The following is a 22,903-nucleotide window of genomic DNA, read 5'->3' as shown; positions in this document are numbered from 1 at the left end:
AAAAAGTTTGGGCTCATCTGAATTTTTATGGGCTGAAAGTGAAGCTCAAGAGGAGCTTTTTTGTTTCTGAAGCTGTCAGGGTTCAGGAGATCAGTGTATGCCAAGGGCACCAAGACAATCTGGCAGACCTCAGCCTTTGAATTGGGTACATTGGAAGTCAGAAACAGCAAGGCACAACTTGGACAGCCCCAGTGCAATGACAGTCCCACTTTTTGACAGATGATGTATCAGTCTGTTGCTATGTCTGTAGTCCCTAAAACTTTGGTTTTACCAAAGCCACCAGGTCAGGACCAGTGTGTTGCAAGCACATGCCCCTAAGTGCTGCTTTCCCTCTCCCTGAATAGCTTAGCCCTGAGTCATAACAAAGCTGTTCTTCACGAGAGAAAAAACACTCTGAGAGCTCTTCAGCAGCAGGTATACAGAGAATGCCTCTTTTATACTCATCACAAGTGAGAAGTTACCTGCTCAAACAAGTAGTCCTGCAGCTTAGCTGAATTTGTGAACCTACTGATAATATATAATAATTATAGGACACTGTGGTTTAAATCAAGACATACAAAAATATATTCTTTTTTTTTTTCCCCACAGACAATTATAAGAAATAAAGAACAGTTGGTGAGTACATGTTTAAGTTTAGAAGGAATTCCATATTTTTGGGGATGAGTCCTATTATGGAACAGGGTCCAAACATATCAGAAAGGTTCCATGGACTTTTCGTTAAAAGAAGGTCTAGCTACAGGACCCTTGCCAGTTTTCACTGCAAATTACTCCACTTTGATGTCTACAACTCCTTTTTATTGCATTTGGATGGTATATTTTCTTTCCGTTGTCTGGCAGCAGTCTAAATAGTGTAAGCTGTTAACAATTGCTGTGCTTCAGCCCAGAGAAAACATGTTTTTCAGTAACAGGCAAAACAAGCCTTCCTTTTCCCAAGTGTGAACTGAACAGCAGGACCAGGTGCTGTGCTGCTCTGAGCTGGTTGCATTCCACTGAAGCAGTGAAGCAGCACCAACATGAATTGGTCCAGAATATCTGAAAAACACTTAGACATTCTTCTACTCCCTATTCTCTTTCCTCATCCTCACACTCCAGTTTCTGTTTTACAAGCATTTCTAAGCCTTGCTGCAGCTCAAACCTTTAAAAGAAGAGCTCTGATTTATTTGTACTTGGAGTTGGTCATTCCAGTCCTGGCTCTGTTATTTCCTTTATATCTTTACTTTGTACAGTTAAACATGAAAAGAAGGAACCAAGTGGAGCCAGTTTGTGTTCCTTATAGAGTGGCTAGAACAGCCTTCTTCATCGGTTTCCTGGTTGAGTGCCGTTCAGCTTCTGAGATCTAAAGGCATCTGCAGAGCTGCAGATACAACCTGGAAAACCTTTCTTTCAGCTCTTAGAAGGGGGATGTTAATCATGAGAACAAAGCATTTTAGAAAGGAGTGCAGGCATTTGATCACTTTGCCTATGGTGACAAAATGTCCTACTCACAGCATGCCAAGCTGGGGATGCCACATAAGGCACTTCTTAAAGTCAGTGGAACTGTCTATGTAAGGGCTGAAACACCAGAGCTTGAAAGCTCACTCTGGTTTTGAAAGCCACTGTCAGTGTTAACCAAAGCACGTGCAACAAGATGGAGTAGAGAACTTGGCACTTGTTGTATGGCAGGACTAAACTAAACACAGACTGGCACAGGTTACTGCAAGACAGGACCTTCTACAGTTAAAAACATGCTTGTATCTTGTACTTTGTAAAAACTTAAAAGCAGAGTTGTTACTTCTGTGCATTTTGAAATGAGTTCAATAACAGTTTTCATTTTTCCTCCTCCTCCAATTTATTTTCATCAGCTCTTCAGCACCAAACTCCGGGATACCTCCTTATGGCCATGGTTACATGTTCCTGTGGGAAAAAAAAATAAAACAGATTTGATAGTATTCTCCCTCCAAAACACAATTAATTTTAGCTTTATTTTTCTTCTGGTCAAATGTGAGTGAGGCCTTAGTTCTTGGTGACTACCTGAAAGAACTCACAAAAAGAAATGCTATATCTGTAGTATCTTGCCTAGATAATGAAAAGTGTTTCGTAATTCCCATGAAATATTTTTTTTAATAAAAATGATGTCATATTTTATGTATTAATTTCTTGTTACAACATGCTATCAAAGATAATGGATTTGGACAGTGGCTGAATACTTGTGATAACTGATCTACTATGTAACTAAAACCGTATTTAATATACTCATCCTCATATTTACTTGTAATTAGTACACTTGAATAATATTGGGTTAAATATTTCCTCTTTAAAATACATAGACAACTGAGAGTAAATATCACTCTGTAAAACATGTAAATATTTTGTTATCTATTTTATGCCTATTGTAAAAAGTTCATTACTAAAATAATTTTAAAATTAAAGGATTATAAAGATTTTTAGTGTTTAAATAATCTCTTGAAATAATAATCTGGAAATTTAAATCCCATTCTGAGAGAAAAGTCTGACTGTAATTACCCTGCAATCATCAAAGCAATTATGCTGAAAACTAGAAAAGAAGAGTTCACTGTAAACTCTTTAGTTCACTGTAAACTATCAAAGAAAAATCTGATTGAGATTGAAAAAAAAAAAGTCTACAATAAATTCCTATAATTGGTTTATTAATAAATACAAACTGTAAATCAGAATTGTTCTGATCTGGAGTGAGGGAACTCCTGGGACAATTTCTCAATTGGAGTTCAAGGGCTAAAAATAAAGTGCTCAGGATCTATTAAGATCTGCCTTCCCTGATATTCATGGATGTTGAATTAACAAAGTTCTTGTCTGATACCAGACTGGTTGGCTTTGGCAGTTCCCTTCTGTATACTCCTATGGACATAAAAACAGGCCTGATCTTTTTTCTCTGAAAAGAAGCACAATCATATGATTCTTCCTGTTGGATAAAAAAATTGAAGCCAGGATTTTTTTGATGAAAAACTGAAAAAAAATTTCCAACCTAAACATGTAAATCTAGACTTTCAGAGGTAATGAGTATTTGCAGCTTCTGGTAACTACAGTATCAAGCCTAGGATAATTGTGGAATATAATTCTCTCACAGTAAACCCATTTATTGATTGGTGATTAACTGACACATATACTAACAAGGAAAACAACTAGAATTTTATGGGTTTTTTTGTCTCCAGTGATTAAACGTTTACTCCCCTTTAACATAGCACCTTATTTAGAGAAAAGAATCAAATAGAAGGGCTGAGATGTAGATTTAAACCCACCCGTGCATTTTTTTTTACAATTTATTGCTTTTTTTAATATATATGATAGTTATCATTATACCTTGTCTTCTACTCTTACTTCAGCTGTGTTCAGGTGAATTTCTGGGTCATTCCTGAGTATATATCATGTAGTGCTTTATAGGGGGAATGGTCATGTGGAAGATGATAATATCGATGCCATTCCTTAATTTTTAATGTTCCTGGTCTGTGAGCAAGTCTGGTTTGTAGTTATCCTGAAAGCATTACTCATGAAGCCAAACCATACAAAGATTACCATCTTTTATTTAAGTTATATGGAATAAACTGCACGGTACAGAATACAGGTTATGACCACTTAGTCCAGTTCTGCAACATCTTCTTTTTGATGTACATTTTTATGAACTGGCTGCACTATTTTGTAAACCTCTGCACGTTTCTATATACACCCAACAAGACTGTTACTTCATTTATGCTGTTTCCATTTTTATGGTTTCTCATGCTGCTTTTCCCCCCCCCTATCTCTGGTATTTCTATATCAGTAAAGTTCTTCCTGTTTTTATTTCTTCTTGTATTTGAGAGTGTTTTTCAGTAATGAAGATTGTTTTTATTAGAAATTGTATATGTTTCAGTGAATTTCTTATTTCTGAGTTCATGTCCTGCCCTGCAGATTGTGTGCTCTTTGAGGGAGGGTTTTTTAGTACTTTAGTGCAAACATAAAGCCTTGTTTTGTACTGGTGACTACATTACTTAGCACCACAGAAAAATAAAATAAAAAATAATATTTGAAAAAACAGTAATTCAATAGGAAATAAATAAAAATAGATAGGTTTAAATTCTGAGTGGGTATCAATCAGCTGATTTACACCAGCCAAGACTCTAAGCTGCAGCATTTCAACAGCTTTGTCCATGTATATCAATTTTCTGGAGCTGGAGCACCTTACATGATTGTATGTATGGACAAAGTCAAGATATTTCCAAAATACTTCTGTATTAATAATGCTATAAATGCTAGCATTGGAATAATAATGCTATAAAGTTTGTTTTTGTCATTACATAGATATACATATTGCATTGTTTTACACATGTAACAAATAAAGTTGTAATATATTAAAATGATAAACTGAATTTCTTCATGACAGACATGCAGAGGTGACTTTTTCTTCTCATCTTCAATGTCCTGTTTGTAATATGGTTCTTTACATTATCTCTGGCATGTACATTGCTTCACGCCAGGATTTCAGGCTTGTGCTGCTAAACTCTTGGTACATAATTTAAAAAAGAAAAAAAAAACAACAACTGTGTGAAAATAAAGTACACAGCAAATAACATACTTCAGCACCTAGCTTTGTCCTTTGTCCAAAGTGCTGCTTACTGTCTTCCTGAGTAATTTAGCTCTGAGTCAGAAAAAACCCTGTTCTTCACAAGAGAAAATCAAACATATTCTGAGAGCTCTTCAGTTAATGGTGTACAGATAATTCTACTTTTGTGCTCATCACAAGTGAGAAGTTACCTGCTTGAAGAAGAAGTCCTGCAGCTGAACTAGATTTGTCACACAGGACCTATGTACATACTGATTAAAACAAACTGTGGCTTAACTAAGGACATAGAGCTACAAGAGTTTGGAGTGAAGTTGAGCTGGGGAGAAGGGAGAAATAAAAGGAGGGTAGATTTAGATTTGTCATTATGTCTCTCTATCCTACTCTATTTAATTGGCAAAAAGTTAAATTAATTTCCCCAAATTTATTCAGTTTTGTCCCTGATGGTAATTGTTTAATGTCCCTGCCCTTATCTCAATCCATGAGCTTCTTATCGTATTTTCTCCCCATCTTTCGTTGAGGCTGGGAAGTGAGGAAAAAAAAAAAAAAGCTGGTGGGCACCTGGCATTCTGCCAAGTCAACCCACTCATCAAGTCAACTCACTGATTTGGCAATTTAATTAATTGCAGATTTTATATTCCTTTCTTTAGAATTATCATCCACGATACCTGAAAAAAGGAAGAACACTTTCACCCCTTGATTTTAGCTACACCAAATACCATAGGCATTTCAATGTTACACAACATAAACACAGGGTTTAAAATACTGTACACAGCGAAAACAAGATTTTTTCCTTGTTTGAAATTAGTAATTTGGTTGTGAGTTCTGTTCCCAAAAAAAAAAAATTACTAGCAAATAATTATTTTTTGAAAAGGCCTGCAATTTGATATAAATGTGTAGGTAAATGTGTAGGCCCTTCTTTAATGTCTGTGATTCTGTGCAGGGGCCGTGGGCCACATCTAACCATCTGTTTAAACCTCGGAGTGGAGTTGTTACTTACCCAGTCAGATAGGCCAGGACAAATACAACGGAGTCAAAGTGCATAAACCACTCCTGCTTCTTTGTGTCTCATCATCTCCACAAATCTCAGGAGCCTTACTCAATGGCACCTTCATACTCCTCTAATCAGCAATATGGATAGAAAGATGCTGAGTGGCTGTGGGGAGCTGCATTCACATCAGAGGTAAATGGCTTAATAAATGAATTTGACCTTTATAACAATTCCTACTGCCTTATTTAAATGTATGGGTGAATTTCCTGTTAGTAGAAGATGACCCTTTGGTTTGATTAGACCTTTAGGTTAATGAAGACAGGTAAGAAATACAGAATGACTTTCCTGATGTCACCACTTTGACCCGATGCTGGTTGTGATCCAGAATTGAACAGGCTGTGCAGGAAAGTGGTGGAGTCGCCATCCCTGGAAAGATTTGGAAGAGGTGCAGACCTGGCATTGGGGGGACATTGTTTAGGGGTGACTTGGCTGTGTCAAATTAACGGGTGTGCTTGGTGATCTTACAGGCCTTTTCCAACCCAAACTGTTCTACGATTCTAAAATTCTACAAGACTGTAAATCACTGGAACAGGCTGCTTTCACAAACCACGGAAAACAAGCTTTCCGCCCAAAATGTGTGAGGCAAACTAGCTGACGGATACGCAGCAGGAGGACAGAAGTGTCATGCAAAGTACGAGACGGGAAATTTATGCCTGAGGAAAAGACACTGTGCCTGCCGAGAGAGGGCAGGGCCGGCATCTCCTGGGCGCTGCAGCTCCGCCCGGGGCTCCAGCGAGGCCCCGGCGCCGCCCTCGGCGCCGCCGGCCGGGGCCGTTGCTGTGGCAGCGCGGCGCGGCCGGGCACGGCGGCGGCTGCCGAGGGCGGCCATGGTGCGCAGTGAGTGTCGGAGAGCGCCGCTTCCCTCCCCTCCCCGGGCCCTGCCCTCCTCTCCGCGACGGGCCCCGCGCCCTGCGCGCCTCCTTCATGTTCGCAGAAGGGCGACAAAGCTGGGGAAGGGGCTGGAGCACAAGTGTGATGAGGAGCGGCTGAGGGAGCTGGGGTGCTCGGGGGAGACCTCATTGCGTCCTACAGCTCCCTGAAAGGAGGCTGTGGCCAGGGGGCGGCTGCCCTCTTCTCCCGTGCGACAGGGCAAGAGATGGCCTCAAGTTGTGGCAGGGGAGGTGTAGCTTAGATGTTGGGAAAAAAATGTTGATGGAAGGGGTTTTCAAGCACTGGAGCAGGCTGAGCGGGGAACTGGTGGAGTCAATACACCTAGAGTTATTTAAAACTCATGTAGATGTGATATTTAGGGACGTGTTTTCGTGGTGGATTTGGCAGTGCTGGGTTGTACTAGGTGATCATAAAGGTGTTTTCCAATCTAAACAATTCTCTGGTTCACGTTCCCTCGCGCCACAGTTGTCTCCCTTCCCCACCATCCCCACAGTCCCCTGGCAGCCCCTTGCCCTCCTGCCTCCCTTGGATAATTGTCAGATTTTCCTCCTCCCTGGCAATAACCCCCATTTTATCTCACCACGTGAAGCACAGGGGTTCCTTGCCTCCCAAAGCAGTTCTGAGAGGGGACTGGGGTGGCCCAGGTGGGGACCCCTCCTTGGTGGGCAGCCCCTGAAGGGGGGATGCTGGATAGGATGGCTTATGTCAGAGCCCAGCTCTGTCAGATGTGGAAAAACCCCAAAGGGAGGTAAAACACTCCATACTGTAACTTAGGAATTGATCATCTTTTACAGGTACAGCAGTATGACCCAAAAGGCTGAGTGCTCACACCTTTTATTCATGAAAAAGGAGTTCCCTTCCTCTGTGATTTTTCTTGCAATCTGTTTTGATTGTATATTATCACTGGACTGTCAGTCCCATGCTGAGCTCAAACAGTGCTTTGGACAGGAGCTGCTTCTCCCTGCAGGGAGCTGGCAGATGCCTTCTTGGAGCAGGCACTGCCTGAAAGAGAATGACTTTACCTCCTGAACAGCGCAGCACGAATTTGAGTTAAAAGTAATGGTGGCATACTTCACTTTTCTGAAATGCAGCTTCCCCCACCACCTCCTGATACACCTGTAGCTGTCCATCTGCTTATTCTTTCAATTTCTTTAATGTTATCCTTCATTTCTGCTTTGTTTTTCGAGTAAAGCATGTAAGTTTTGGAAGCCCAGGCATTAGAACTTCAAGATCTGTTCTCTCTACTTGATTGATGCCATCCCTCATTTCCTCCTGTGTTCATGGGAGCCTGAGAGTAGCTGTGAACTCTCAGGTTGCTGCTCCAGTCTCCTATTACTGCACACAACACCAGAAAATCTGGATAATGAACTTTTTAGTGAGTTCAGTGTGTTTGTCAGTGTCCCGGAGATGCTGTTATTTAAGTTTTATTTAAAATTTGTTTTCTCTTGCAAGCTTGTTTTCCTCATTCCTCTTAAATGAACTAGATCTTACAAAAAATGTCAAATAGTCAGGCAGTTCCCTACAACAGGATGTCAAATTAGGTTTCTAAAGCTTCACTGTAGCTTCTATTGTGAAAGACTGTCTCTGCTTTGCAAATCATCTGTTAATGAAAGTGGACATTGTTGGAGAATTGCTGCAAAAATAATTTCAATTTTCATCACCAAATGGAAATTGGGCTGTAATTAACTTTCAAGAATAGTTTGTATGACTTCTTTTTGTATAAAGGATATAGAGCATAATATTGCCACCTGTGAAAAACGCCTGTCACTTGTTTTTAAAATTTTAAAAGTTTAATAGTAATAAAATAGTTTTAAAAATAGTAATATAGTTAGAGTAATGAAAATTTGGACAATCAGGATTTAGGACAATATGACACAATAAAAACAAAGAGTTAAGGATACCTTTTTCTGGGCATCATAACAGAGGATTAACCCTTAAAAACAACAGCCTGTTGCATATTCATACACCTCCTGCATGATGCATAAATTCCATTCAAACAAAGGATTCTGTCTGGTCAGTGCAAGCTTCTTCCTCTTAATCCTAACAGCGTATTCATGGCTGAGCGAGGCAGGAAGAAGTTAATTTCTTCTGATAATGGAGCAATAAATTCTCTTTCTCTGAAAGATTTAGGTGCCCTGTGGCTGCTCTCTCAGTGCGAGTGTTCTCTTTGAAAAAAGTATTTTACATAGCATAGTTTTTATTTTAACAATATGTTATAACCTAGAACGATATTTAACACATTACTTAAGAAAATTAATAATATTCTTTTAATATTTGAGAAAAGCCAATCAGAAATGCATTTTTCACAACACCAGTGTGTACATATGCAGATTGGGGAGTATTGTTTTCCTGCTCAAAATTACCTGGTAGTAGTGGCACTGAAAAATCTGCAGCCAAACACAGTAGTAAGCAGATTTTTTTTTCTTTCAATTTCTAGCAGATTTGCCAAGTAAGTTAATAAAATGTCAGTGTTTTTTTCATATTTACTGTGAATACTGAAGTATTTGGTCACAATTATTGACTTCTTTTTCCTCTTTTCTCTGTTACTTTAATCAAGTTCAAGTGAAGGGAAGATTATTGTTCAGATGCAATAAACCTGCTCAATGTGCTTAAAAGAGATAAAGACACCTTTTCCAATATCATTTATGTGCAGATAGGTTCCCCCTTCAACCAGTATCTGTATCTCCACATTTAATTCTGTAAATTAATTCTGTCAGGTGAATCTCTTTTGAGCAGAAGGGAGATTTAAGCCTGGACATTTATAAATAATATAAATACAACCAGTTTCACCCTTTCCTGAAGACTGCAGATAGAGGAGCTGTACAGGCACATGAGAGTTTGGGCTGTATTGGTACATAGTTTGTTGGTCCATGGGAATGTGTGCAGCCATTCCAGGACCTCTAATAAAGCTGGATGATTTCACAAAACCTCCCTGAGACAAAGAAGTAAAGAGAAAGAGTACTTTTAATTAATGCATGGTAGGAAGTTTGTTTTCACTGTTCTTTATATACTTTTAGCTTACTTGAGTTCTTCAGATCTTTTTTGTAAGGCATTTTGTCTTTTTTTTTTTTCATCATTAAAAATCATGAAAATACCTATGCTAACTTGATAAAACCCTGTGGTTTTCCTCAGGACTTCACTATAGTCCAATGCTTGTCAAGGAGAGGAAAATGCTGGCACTTTTTGGTCCAGTGTGCTGGAAACAAAGTTCTGTTATCTAGCTCAGGAGTGAGCACTGGTTCTTGTAGAATTTCTTTACCTTCATTATACAGAGCCTTTCACAGTTTGAGAGACTGCCTGGCATTAAATATTACAACATGATAACTGAACCCAGGTCTCTGGTGTTTTTCAGCCACTCTAACTCCTTTGCTGGCTCTGATGAGCTGGTAGTGCCTAAAAATACCAGGTATACATTTCATTCTAACATAAACATTCATAAACAGGAGTTAGTTATGGCATAAAAAATATCTGCCCACTTTCAGCATTTATCATGCTTATTTCTGTTCACCCTGTGCTGCTGGAAGAATATGATGACACACTGTAGTTTGCTTCCCCCCCCACCCCCCATTGCTGTCTGGGATGTGAACATCTGGCATCTGGAAATAAAACAGCATAAAACACTCCACTACTTGTCTACATGAATCAATCTGCAACCCAAGCTATGCTGAAAATAGTGGCTGCTGGATTAATTTCTGCAAGGGTTGTATCACATTCTTATGGAAGACTCAGCAGTTTTCATATGGATCTTTCCAAATGTTACAGGTGACGTGACTGTGTTTCACAAAAGATGTTTACTGTGGCAGAGTGGGTCGAAGCTACTTGATATCTTGATATCTTTCCTGGCAGATTTTATTTTTGTTGTCATTTCTACTGGGCTATTTGGTATGGCAGAACAAAATATTTTAATGATTTTATAATTTGCTCATAAGTCAGATGGCAGAAAATGATTAAAGGGAAATATGACATCTAATGTTTCTTTCAGTCACTGAGGATCTTGTTAGAAGACGTGCAGAACATAACAACTGTGAAATTTTTTCACTGGAAGAAATCTCTTTACATCAGCAGGAAATAGAAAAGCTAGAGCATCTTGACAAATGGTGTCGAGATTTAAAAATTCTCTATCTTCAGAATAACCTAATTCCAAAAATTGGTAAGTCTCTTGTCAGTATGATTCTTCTAAAATGTATTCACACGCATAATTTTGAAATCAGAAAAAAAAAGTATCCTGTTATACTTAAGGGAATGGGCTCCTAACAAGAGTTGCTTTCCTGGTTTCTTTATGAAATTTCTAAGAAGCTCAGGAATTTTCAAGGGAAATTTAAAATTAAAAATATACTACTGAGATACAAGTCACTAGAAAATGAGTGTGAAACACCTTTTAAACACCTTAAAATTTCAAAAATCAGGATATAGTTTAAATATCCCATCTTGTAGCAGAGAGTCAAAAGAGTTTGGCATATACCATGGACTTTGATATCACAGGATTAGCTCTTTCAGGCTCTTTTTAAAAATTCATTTTCATGCAAATCTTTTTTTTTTTTTGTTAATATTGAAACAATTTTATTGAGATAAAATATTTGCTTGTCTGCATTAGCATGAACCTAACTTTCTTCAACAAAGCCTTAATGGTCTTCCTGCACCACAGGACAAGATATAATTTCATATGGTCTGCTTTTGTTCCATATTGGAAGATGTGACATCAAGCCTTGGGCTGGAAAAGCTTAGAGTCTACACATATTGTGTAGATGAACAACAAAAAGTTGGAAGTGTTCAGAAATTATATTAGAATATCTCATTGAAGTTCCTTAAGAGGAAGACAAATACACTAAGGTTTTGGGAGGAAGTTCTGTGTTCAGAACTCGTAGGCAAATCCTTAGAGTTTCCTGATGAGTCCCTTGAGAACACTTAATCTTTCAAGTGAGAGATTTAGATTTAGCATTTCCTAAAGTGGAGGAATCTTCTCCCAGAGAGTACAAGTTTTTTTAAGCTGCTTTGTTCTTCTTTGCTCCATCAAAAGAAGGGGTAAAAAAAGTTGGTTTTCTCTCTGTTAATGAGTCGTTAATAAGGCACAAGATTTCATCTTGTGGTAAACACTCGGGCCTCCTTCAGGTTAGCACAGGATATCACATTCAGATTGTTGCTTTTTGAACACAAATTTTTTTCAGCAATTTCATTTTTGAGACTAGCAATTTTTATGTTACCATAATCTAACTGTAGGAGTTGAAAAAGTATGCAACTTGCTGATTCATATATTCTTGTAAAATATGACAGCTTTCTTAATAACAAATAAAAAAAACCCAACAACCCCAAACCAAAAAACAACCAAAACAAGCACCACCAACTCCTCTCCACACTATAGTAGTGGCCAAAAACTTTCTCAACAGGGGCTATGTTACAAAGTACTGAAGTTGATAAGTTTTTCTTCCCAGTGGATACCAACATCTCCTTGCAGAGGACACAGCAGTTCCAAGCATGCTTCTGAATATCACAGAGAAATGGTTTATATTGGCCCTGTTGGGCTGTTTCATTTCTCTTCTTAAAGCAAACCTCAAGATCAGCCCTGCCTCATGAGCAGGGAGGGGCTTCTCAGGCATCCCCTGAGTGTGAGTGGTGCCACTGGCTTCAACACAGCTCTCACATCATACAGAAATACAGAAATGTTCATTTCTTTACAGAAATATTGCAACAAAAACAAACATCCAAACTAAGCTGCACAAGTTTTTGCTGAGAAATTGACATCACCATTTGTTTGTGAATTATGTAGAAAATACCTCTCCAAGTTCTTAGTGAACTGTGGTAGGATTCATGTCACTGAATTTGTAGATATCTCACAGTTACCAAGATGGAATGTCTCACTATGCTTTTTGAGCCATTTCTCTTGAATTAGATATGTGTTTTATGGATTTGTGATAAAAAATGTGTTTATAACTTTCCTTATTGTTTTTGCTTTTTTATTTTGTGTTTTCAGAAAACTTCTTTGTCTTTTTATTAACATTAAAATATTAATGTCCAGTAATGTGGTACATATTCTGATTTGTCCTTTCCTAATTTTTTTGCTTCATTGTTGCTTTAAAGTAAAGTAAGCAAGTGAAACCATCATACTTTCCAGTGCTGAAAACTGAAATAATCCATCTATATTTTGTTACAGAAAATGTGAGCAAACTAAAGAAGCTGGAATATTTAAATGTAGCTTTGAACAACATTGAAAGAATTGAAAATCTGGAAGGTCAGATTTTGAAAAAAGCCATTTTGCCTTTTCATATTAGAACACTGAAGTTGTGTCTTGGTGTAAAAGAGAGTGGAAGCCATTAAGCGTGCCCACCTGTGGGGGTATTTTGTGGATCTGTAGAGGATCCTTGGGTGCAGGGTTAAGTTCTTCTTTGTAGAAGCACTTTCTACTGCTGAATTTTTCTCTTTGAAGTTTCCTAAATGTCTCCTGGTCATGTTTCATCTTCAGGAATCAAATGTCACACACAAGAAGGTTTTGTGCTCAGCACAGGTTGCACTGAGGGTCTGAGGTTTTTTAAAAGAGGTTTTCAGAGGATTTTTTTTCTCTTTCATTGCTTGACATCATGTCTGTTTTATCTGTGTTTAATCCTTTATCCTGTCACTTTTCCACATTTCATGTGCAAAGTATGGCATTTTCCAAGATTAAAATCTAAGACTTGGAGCAACCCATAAACACATTCCATATTACTTGAATAGTATATGACTTGATTTTTTCTGTTTCTCAGTTCTGATTAGGCCAGAATCTTTAATATATCCATCTTGACAAAGGAACAGTTAAAAAAAAAAAACAACAAACAAACTGATTGGTTGGTTGGTTGGTTGGTTGGTTGGTTGGTTGGTTGGTTGGTTGGTTATTTGTATGTGTGTGTGGGTTTTGGTTTTGGTTTGTTTTTCTTTTGTTGGTTTAGTTGGGTGGTTGCTTGGTTTACTTTGTGTTTTTTAGTCTGCAAGCTGATTCAAGGGGATGGCTTAAATAAAAACCAAGCAAATAGACTAAACACAAATTTGAAAATGGTGAAGAAGTAGGTAGTGTAGTACATATTTGGGAATTTGCTGAGAAATTTGCATTTATTTTCATGCCACTAAATTTTAAATTCATCTGTCAGTCTGTATTACTTATTACTGTGATTTGTCATTTACTTAGGAGTTACAGCCTTTGGGATTGGTCCTTGTGTAAATTTGGGTTATTTAAATCCCCTAATAAATTGTTCTACTTTGTTTATTTTCTTACAGCTCAACTGTGCATACAAATTAGCAGATAGACTAGGAAAGGAAAGTGATTACAGTGATGTGAATCAAAGCTGAGCTTGCTCTCAGCTAAACTTTTTATTCTTAGAGTCAAGTTTATGATTCATGGACACATTATGCTAAAAGGAAAGGCTAATAAATTTAAAAATCAGATTTTCTAGAACATTTTGTTATGTAATTTATAGTATCTGTTTGTAATGAATTGTTTTAGTACAAACACTTTCTCCAGTATTTGCAATTTAACCAGCGATAAAGTATTTACAATGACAGCTGAGTCCACAGAGTGGGAAACCTAACTTGCAGTGAGTTTTTGGGAATTCTTATCTTTGTACTTGAATAATATTACCAGAGATAAACCACACTCAGAACTAAAACTCATAATTGACCCTGCTGTCTTTAAGCAATTGGATTGTATTTTAGCCATATGATCAAGACTTAGCTGAGAAGGGGTATCAAGGCAATCAGACTGTTAAAAATGAAATCCAGCTTATCTGAAAATTAAATAGCTCGTCCATGAATGTCCGCAAAGTTTTGATACTGATAAAGCAAATAATGTTATGGTATTTTGTGTTTTATTGAGTTTTTTTAATTCCTGTAAATATTGTAAGCTCATAAACTTTAGCTGTGAGTCACTCTCTCTGAGAAAGAGTCTTGGAAAAGATGATAGAATGAAACCAGTTTTCAGAACACAAATGGAGACAGTTTTATATCCAATTGTGTCTGTGTGTGTGTATGTACATCTTGTGTACCGTTATGTTATGGACAAATTGAATTAAGGTTTCTTTCAAACAGGCTGTGAAGAATTAAAGAAACTTGACCTGACAGCAAATTTCATTGGTGAACTCTCCAGCATTGAATCCCTAAAATGCAATATTCATCTGAAGGAACTGTTTCTAATGGGTAACCCATGTACTGAATTTGAAGGATATAGACCATTTGTAGTGGCAACTCTTCAGCAATTAAAAGTAAGATTTTAAAACTTAAATCCAAATAAAACATGAGTACTGTTGACTGAACATACTTATTCTAAACAAAATAAACACCTTATTTGGAAAGCTAATAGACTTTTTCTTAATGCTCACAGGAAATTCTATTCCCAAGAAGAAATTACTACAATAAATAATATGATAATAACTGGTTCTATTCTGATGGAATCACAATTATTCATTAACTTTTCTGTCATCATTATTGGAGATTCTTAAACAAAAGTTTTTTCAGGTTTTTTTTTTTTTCACATGAGTTTATTGTACAGTTCTGGCAGTTTTTTCCTCATGGTTGTTATATACCATGTATTTTTAAATTATTAGCAAGATTGCATAAAGTTAGTGGGTTGTTGGTACCATTCCAACATGTACTAAACCTGCAGTGTGAGACAGTAAAAGGATCCAAGTTGGTGTAAAATTGCACTACATTGCATTGGCTGGAAATAGACACTTTGAGATTGTGGTTTTCTGCTGTAACTGAACTGAGGTAATGATTTCTGTCAATGAAGCAGTCTCAGGCCTGAAAGATGTTCTCACAATTTTCCTCAGAGAAGCACAGGCACTGTTTAACTTATTAAGAGTAAATTCAGCTTCCTCAGTTGGCAATAAACTTAGACATCAAAAGAAATAATTTTGAATCAAAATCAGACAAAGAACAGAAATGGCTGAAGGTACTTCTCTACTGTATAGTCTAGTAAGACTAATTAAAATTCCTGGAAAATGCTAAAAGCAGATCTTGGAAACACAAAACCATTTTCAGATCTGAATAGCAAGTTATTGTTAATTCTTTGTAATAAAGTATAACTCACATAGTGCTATTGATATGTGAAAGATGCATTTCTAATTATAGACAGAACTTAATTATCCAAATTAAACTACAATTGAATAGATTTATTGATTTGAATATGCTTATAATTTCTCATATATTTATATTGATTTTTTTCCTCTTTGGGAAGTATTTGGATAGTAAAGAAATAGAACGTTCAGAGAGGATTAAAGCACTTCAAAACTATCCAGAAGTGAAATGGAAAATCAGAGAACAAGAAGAAGCTTATCTTCTCAAAAGGGCCAGAGAAAAGGAAGAGGCTCAAAGAAGGATGCAAGAAAGAAAGGATGAGAAACAGAAACAGATGGACTCTAAGCTTGGATGTGACAGGTAACAGTGAACAACAACAGTTTGTGAGGAAACATAATTCTTTCTTTATTCACAAGTTTGGCTTTTTCCATTAAAGATTTTATATAATTCCACTTAAATATTTTTGTTCATCATTATTGTTGATTCAAGCAGAGTTATTTCTCCTCATGCACGTTACCTCTAATGAACAATATAATTAGTTACAAACATAGCTTATTATTGGCCAGCAGACACAGTTCAATAGAATTTTTTCTCCCAAAACTCCAAGCTAAGTTGTCTGGGTGCCAAAATAGTGTAATTAATAGTTTCTTTCAGGAGAACAGCTGGAAATTGTTGTTTAAGGTGAAGCAGGGGTTCCAGAGAAAGCAGCTGTTCATCTATAATTGCTTTTGCATTAGCATTATCTTCAGCATCTGAAGACTGAAATGGAGTATTGCAGGCCTTTGGTGTTGATTTTCCTCCTTCTTCCACTTCACGTCACTGACATTATCTAGACAGCAGCAGGATTTTTGTCTGGGGTCATCTTCTATTGCTCTTGCTACCCATTTTATTTTTAATCCCATAGAAACTGTTTCATGAAGCTGCCTGCAGAACTTGTCCTCATAGATCACACCTGTATCATAAATTTAGTTTTCTCTCTCTATTCATGGAGATTTACAGAAGCTTAGAGCTATGGAGAAAAAATTATTCAGGCATTTGAGGGGATGCTCATTGCTACGTTATAAATTTCTAATCTGTTGCTGCCTAATATTGGGAATTCTTAAACACACATGAAGTGAAGGTTTTTTCTCACCTGAAAGTTGTGAGGGTGAATCTGAACATTCTTTTTCTGAAATTAAATCTGTTGAACTATTTATCAGAGTTTTCAGGGGATTAGGTATAGCCATACTATCACTTTATAGTCAGGTAAAAGAAAAACATTATGTCAAAATATGCTTTGTTGATTGACAAAAGAAGCAGAGCAGAGAATGTTCTCCAAATACATAAGATACCATTCTTGGTAGGAATTGTACAGTTATTATTGGATTGAAAAAATATTATTGCAGTAATTTATTAACAAGTTACTCTTCCTTCATTTCATTGGGATAATATTTCAGTGATCTTTTATAGCCCAGACTCCCCACAGGAAAAAACCAATCACGGAGAAGGAGGTGGAGAGTGGGAAAGATGCAGAACAGTTGAAAATGATGATGATGAAGACAGAAAATTTTGGGAGGAGCCTACACCATACACTCCAGAATCTAGATTAGAAACTCACAGATACATGGAAGAAAAACGGAGAGCTAAAGACAATGTAAGGTACTTCTTTGTTTTAATATCTTTGATGAATTGGAGGAGAAATTTTCAAAGGTGCAGAGAACAGGCAGATGATTGCCTGACATTAAATATTACTGACAACTGACAGCTTAAATCCCTGTTAAAATAGGCTTATACAATCTTAACTAAATATTCAGATTGTTGATTTTGTTTTCTTTTGTTTTCTAAACTTCATTTAGGTACTCATTTTATTTTTCCTCAGAGTTTTTAAATAAAATTTTTTTCCAACTTCTTTTTATGGGGTTTAGAAGTTCCACTTTTCTGTCAGCTAACTGTTTTGTGTAGTTCAACATTTAACATTCTGCCAAAAACATTTATCCATACTGCAGATTTCATTAGGTAAAGCAGGCCATGCTACACTTTTTTTGCCCAAGTGGCATTTCAGGCACTTTTTCCATGTAACTGGGAAATTTTTTTCCCATACTTTATCAAAGATATTTGTCACAAGTCATGAGATTCTTTTATCTGTGCTATTTGACATGGTGAATCTGAAGAAATCTGAAAAGCCTTTAAAACTTTATAAATTTGTTACTTGTTTTGCTGAACATGCAAAATATATGCAGATACTAGCAAAAAACCCTAGTATTTTATTGCTGCTGGCTTATCAGTTCCACAGACATAAACAGTGTATTTTTGTTTACAATGTGTTCTTTTTTTTCTTTTTTCTCTGTCTTCTACTTATATAACATACTTTGTGCTGGAGAATTTTTTAGCTGTTCTTTTTTAAGGGCCTGCTTTTTAAAATTTTTGTCAAGGCTAAGTATTGAAAAAGTCAGTCCTAGGGAATTTCAGTCCTAGGGAATTCTCCAGGAAATCTGGAAATGGGCATAACTTGTTGCTATTATTAATTCAAGTTCTAGAAGTGGAGGAACTTCTTTCCTGGAAGAACTTCTTTGAAACTCAGTTTCTAGCCAGTTTGAGTTTTGCTGTGTTTGAAAATGCCTTGCTCTAGTCAAAAGCAAATGTGTTCCAAATGCTTCCCTTTAAAGATTCAAGGACAGTAAAAAACAGTGTTATAATAAAGATAGAATAATTTCTGATTTTTTTCTAAATTTCCAAGGCATTTAAAGAGTTTAAAAATCCTTTCATGGGAATTTTGATTTGGTGTTGAGAAAGTTTCGCAGCATCTCCTTAAAATGGTTCACATGAACAGGCAGTTTCATCTGGGAGCAGATTATTAAAGGCTAACAGGTGGTAGAATAGAATTTGTGAGGTGTTTCTGAGAACATCTTTTGAACAGAGTGGTGGTTCATTCACTTTGCATTTAAGTGTCAAGTCTAGGAATTCAGGTGTGAAGACTGGCAGCCCACAAATCCCACATAAAATCTTATTTATATTATAGAATAGTATTTAACACTTGGATAGTTGTTGTTCTTAAACAGAAATTGGTTTTATGTAGTTGTTCCAGTAGGTCTGTTTAAGTGTTTTTATTTCTTCTTCAAATTCGTTGTATTTATAGACCAAATCTATTTTTATTGGTTTTTTCCCTCAAGGTGTTCTAAATCTATAATATTTTATATCTATCATTAGTGATTTACCTTTAACACGCTCCTAATCTTGAATTTATAGTAAGAAATACGTTCAGGAACAGAAAAGAAGCAATGCATTGTTGTTGGGGTTTTTTTGAGAAATGTTTTCCCTTTGAATATGCTGACTAAAGTGGTCATACCCACTATATGGACCAGCTGAAGACTGGATGAATACAACGTGACAATTACAGTGCTGTATTTTTAAAGAAAACCCCATATTTTTACTTCAGTATGAGCAGACTTTTCTTTTTCATGTTACTATGATTCCTTACTCTTCCTTCCCTTGCTCATAATGTAAACATTTACACAGGAAAATACCAGTATTACAAGTCTTAATGATCTTACTGTGATCTGCTTTGTTTGGGCAGATAAATTTATCATGACTGGTTTATTGTACTAAAGGAAAGTCAGATATAGTTTAATTGCTAATACCTGGGAATGGATAGTGAATATTAAAGTAATATATCAGTACATCATCAATAAATCAGGAATATGTATTGCATTTTTTGAACAAAGAACATAACAAAAAATGTAATATATACATCAACAAATAATCTCTATGTCTGCCCTTTGGTCCTACTGTATCCTATTTAATGCTGCTTTCAATCTTTTGACCATTAAAATTCTTTTTGCTAGAGCAAAATAGTGATTGAGAGACAGGTGCTGTTTGAAGGCAGGCCAAGCATTTGTTCAGTAGGAGTAATCAAGTGAGCATGAATAAAAATTCTTTAGAATTGCTTTCCCATACATCAAACCAGTTATCAGTGGCAACACCTCATGTTGAGTTTGACCATTCCTAACTAGAAAAATGAAATAGAAAACTGGCCCATTTCATACATTTAACCCATCCATGGTTTTCTTATGGTATACCAGATAATTTGATATATTTCTGTTTGATAATGGACATGGTGACATGCAGAAGAAGTCACTGTCCATGTAAGTCTTGACATTATAAATTATTTGCTCATCTTTAGACATTCTCAGTGTGCAATTGGACTCATGATGCAATCTGTTTTATTCCTGATCTAAATTGTAGCCTTAATATCAAATACCAGATAATTTTTACCTCTTGACATCCTCTTCTTTATTTTTGCTGTTTTACATAATAATGCAGCTTTTTAATGATTAGCCATAAACAATTTTTCTTTCTTTTTTTATTAAGGGAATCGAAAAAGAGAGAGAAGACTGCTTGGACATTGGTCACTGCAGAAGGAAAAGTTCTGAATGTGAATGTGCCTAAGTATGTAAGATTAAGAGGTTAAGCAGTCTAATCTCTCTGTAGCTGATTTGGGCAACTATTTCAACATATGTGACAATCCAAAAATAAGAGGGCTGAGAAATTCTTGTTGCAGTATTATATTCCTTGCGGGAAAACTGGATTCTAAATTTATATTCTGATGCTGAAAAAATAATCAGTTGTCATTGTGTTGTGTTGAAGATTGTTTAATTTAACATCTTTGTCTTTAAAGATTGAAAAACTTGTTTTCTGTAAAAGATATAAGATATTTTAGCCTTTTTCCTGCTATAGTAAGGCTCTTTCTTGGAGCATCTTGCTAATAGTGTAAAAAGTTTTAACTGTTGAAGATAAGTGTGTATGAGAAGCCACTTTAAATGTGAAAAAATAATTTTCAGTAATATTTCTGGACAAAATCATTCTGTCCTCTGATGACAGGTGTAAAACTGGCAGAATTGGGAAGGATAATCAGCTCCTGTGGCAAGAGGCCTTGTGGCCCCGAGTGAGGACTCCAGCAACAGAGGATGGGCATACAGAGGAGTGTCTTGTGTTTTGCCATTGACAAAGGCACTTGGGTTTTCAGGTGTTTTGGAATGAGTTTCCAGGGATATCAGCCATTGATTTTACTTGAATCAAACCTTCATTTTCTTAGGGAAAGCAGAGGACTGAAGGCAAACATTATTCCTTATAAACAACTCCCTATAGGGCCTCCTGCAGCAGAGTGGGATGAGAAAGTTGCCACTTACCTCTGCAAAGCCAAATCTATGAACATGCTTATCATTAGCATGAAGACTGCTTTCTAAATCTTGGAAATATAGAAATCCTTGCAAATTCAAGAAATTATATGGAGTGCACACTTTTCAGTAGAACAGAGAGAATTAAAGGTAGTGCAAGAGTTTAGTGTCATGTAGAGCCATGTTTAGTCTGTCTATAGCAGGAGATACTTTCCATTGTATTGATGTACTTTTTTTCAGTAAAAATGTGTTGACTAAAAAAACAAATTGTGTCATTTTCTAAGCCAAAAAGACAAGCCTAAAATAATTTAAATCTTGTGTTAATAGAAGTTGCTTGTGCCTCTAAAAAGCAGAGGCATTTAGACTAAATCTCTAGCTATCTTTTTTAGAAGAAACAGAGTTCACTGTTAGTAGCATCCCTGTTTGTGTCACCCGAGTTTTCTGAATTTAGTCTCTGGATGTGCCCACATAAAGCCAGACCAATGAGCATTTTTTGTCATGACTTCAACAAGAATGTCACAGCTGTTCAATGCAATCTGGCAGGGTATTGGAAAGACATAAAGAAAGAGATACAAGTAAGCAGATGGCGTTCTCCAAAGTTTTTGCTTCAACGTGGAAGTCTCATGTCCATAAAAATGTCCAAACTTCTCTGATGTTCTTTTGGAAAGTTAGCAAGAGGAATGGCTGCTTGCTGCCGAGGACAGACTGTTTCTGTACTTCAGTTCTAATTAAGATTCCTCCTGGAAAATTTTATAATTCTGTCCTCTTGTTCACCCTTAATGTTTTAGTGGATTCTCAAGATCATTGATGCAGTAAGACAGGAAATAAAACTGTTTTGTATTCTTTGCACTTTTCCAATAAAAAATACTCGTAAACTACAACCTGTAAAATTCCTTTCACATTGACTGTCCCAGAATATAGGAGAGCAAAGAGTGAAAAGTATATCTGCCAAATATTTTTATTGCTAAAAAATTTATCATCTACTCTGTTAGCATTTGAGCATCTTTCCATTACCTGAACCCATGTTACCTAAGTATTTTAGTGTCACTGAAATAGCCCAGATAAATTATACTAAGCAAAATCCCTTCATATAATACGAATAAATAATTTATCAAATGCTTCTAATTTGTAGGTAATTTCATTCTCTTTTTTCCTCTGCTTTCATGCATGGGAAATGTTTGAGCATATGAGCAGAACTTGTAAGTCTACACTAGATCTCCTTACAGTTGTAGTAATAGATGGCATCAATTTATAACTGGTAAGATTCATTCTCAATTTTAAGAAGACAGCCAACAGATCACAAACACAGAGCTAATAAACCTACAGGCTCATTTTCAGCAAATATAAAGCTTATAGAATCAAGGATATTATGCAAATCACGTTTTACTTTGGAAATGCACAGACAGATTTTTATACTTGGGGCAAATTAATTACTATGAAAAAAAGTGTGTGTTTTTTGAACATACAGTAAGATTAGAATTACAAAGTTCAGTGGTTTTCATGCATTTTGGAACTGGTTTTTTCTATGAAGATGTAATAGAGCAGACAGGTTTCACCAGCAGATGTCTCTCGTTCTGCATTGTCAGAATGAGCTTAATTTTAACTGACCTTCAGCAGAGGATTTTTTTCTTTTTCTTGTGGTTTGAGTAGGGAGATCAAAAAAAAAATAACAGAATGACCTTGGCTCAAATGCCAGTATTTTTTTCTGTTCATGGGGCAAATTGCAACTGTGTCTAAATGATCACATGGCATATTGTCTAAATAGTGTTTGTATTATTCTAAAATTGCTAACATTTGAACTATGCTGTAATGTTTGCTTATTCACTCCAGCAGTATTTATCCTGGAGGTGTTTCTTGTCATTATTACTAGGCTTCATTTCTCTCTGAAAGATGATGAAGAAAAAAACCAGATCATCTTGGATCTTGCTGTTTACAGGTCAGTTCTTTTTTCCCAATAATTTTTGCCCCTCATAAGATGAAATACACAGTGTTTCAATGATACTGCTCTCTGTAATGGGGATTTTTCAAGAAGAAAACAAATAATGTAGTGGATAATGGAACCAATCTCAAAACCTGTGCCAGAGAAGTGAAGCTGAATAAGCCAAAGGCCCTTTAGACTGTTCTGTTAATCCTGAATGGACACTGTGTCTAATAGTCCTTCTGGGAACTGATGTTTTCTGCAGCCCACAGGCAGGTGTCTTCCACACCTGTTCTCTTACAGAT

At 36.4% G+C, this 22,903-nt stretch overlaps 1 protein-coding gene across 1 annotated transcript in view; it reads left to right on the top strand.

Annotated features, from left to right (window-relative positions):
- Positions 1-22,903, top strand: part of DNAAF11 (dynein axonemal assembly factor 11) — a 49,652-nt gene that overhangs the window by 8,261 nt on the left and 18,488 nt on the right. The window contains exons 5-11 of the mRNA XM_050970855.1: positions 10,474-10,641; positions 12,640-12,717; positions 14,541-14,713; positions 15,688-15,887; positions 16,977-17,165; positions 19,875-19,952; positions 22,551-22,616. Coding sequence (XP_050826812.1) covers positions 10,474-10,641; positions 12,640-12,717; positions 14,541-14,713; positions 15,688-15,887; positions 16,977-17,165; positions 19,875-19,952; positions 22,551-22,616 — 952 coding nt within the window. The remainder of the gene's footprint in view (positions 1-10,473; positions 10,642-12,639; positions 12,718-14,540; positions 14,714-15,687; positions 15,888-16,976; positions 17,166-19,874; positions 19,953-22,550; positions 22,617-22,903) is intronic.

The sequence above is a fragment of the Serinus canaria genome, chromosome 2, assembly GCF_022539315.1.
Source record: "Serinus canaria isolate serCan28SL12 chromosome 2, serCan2020, whole genome shotgun sequence".
NCBI lineage: Eukaryota > Metazoa > Chordata > Aves > Passeriformes > Fringillidae > Serinus > Serinus canaria.
Note: the sequence above shows the minus strand (reverse complement) of the source record. Positions and strands in the feature narration are given on the sequence as shown.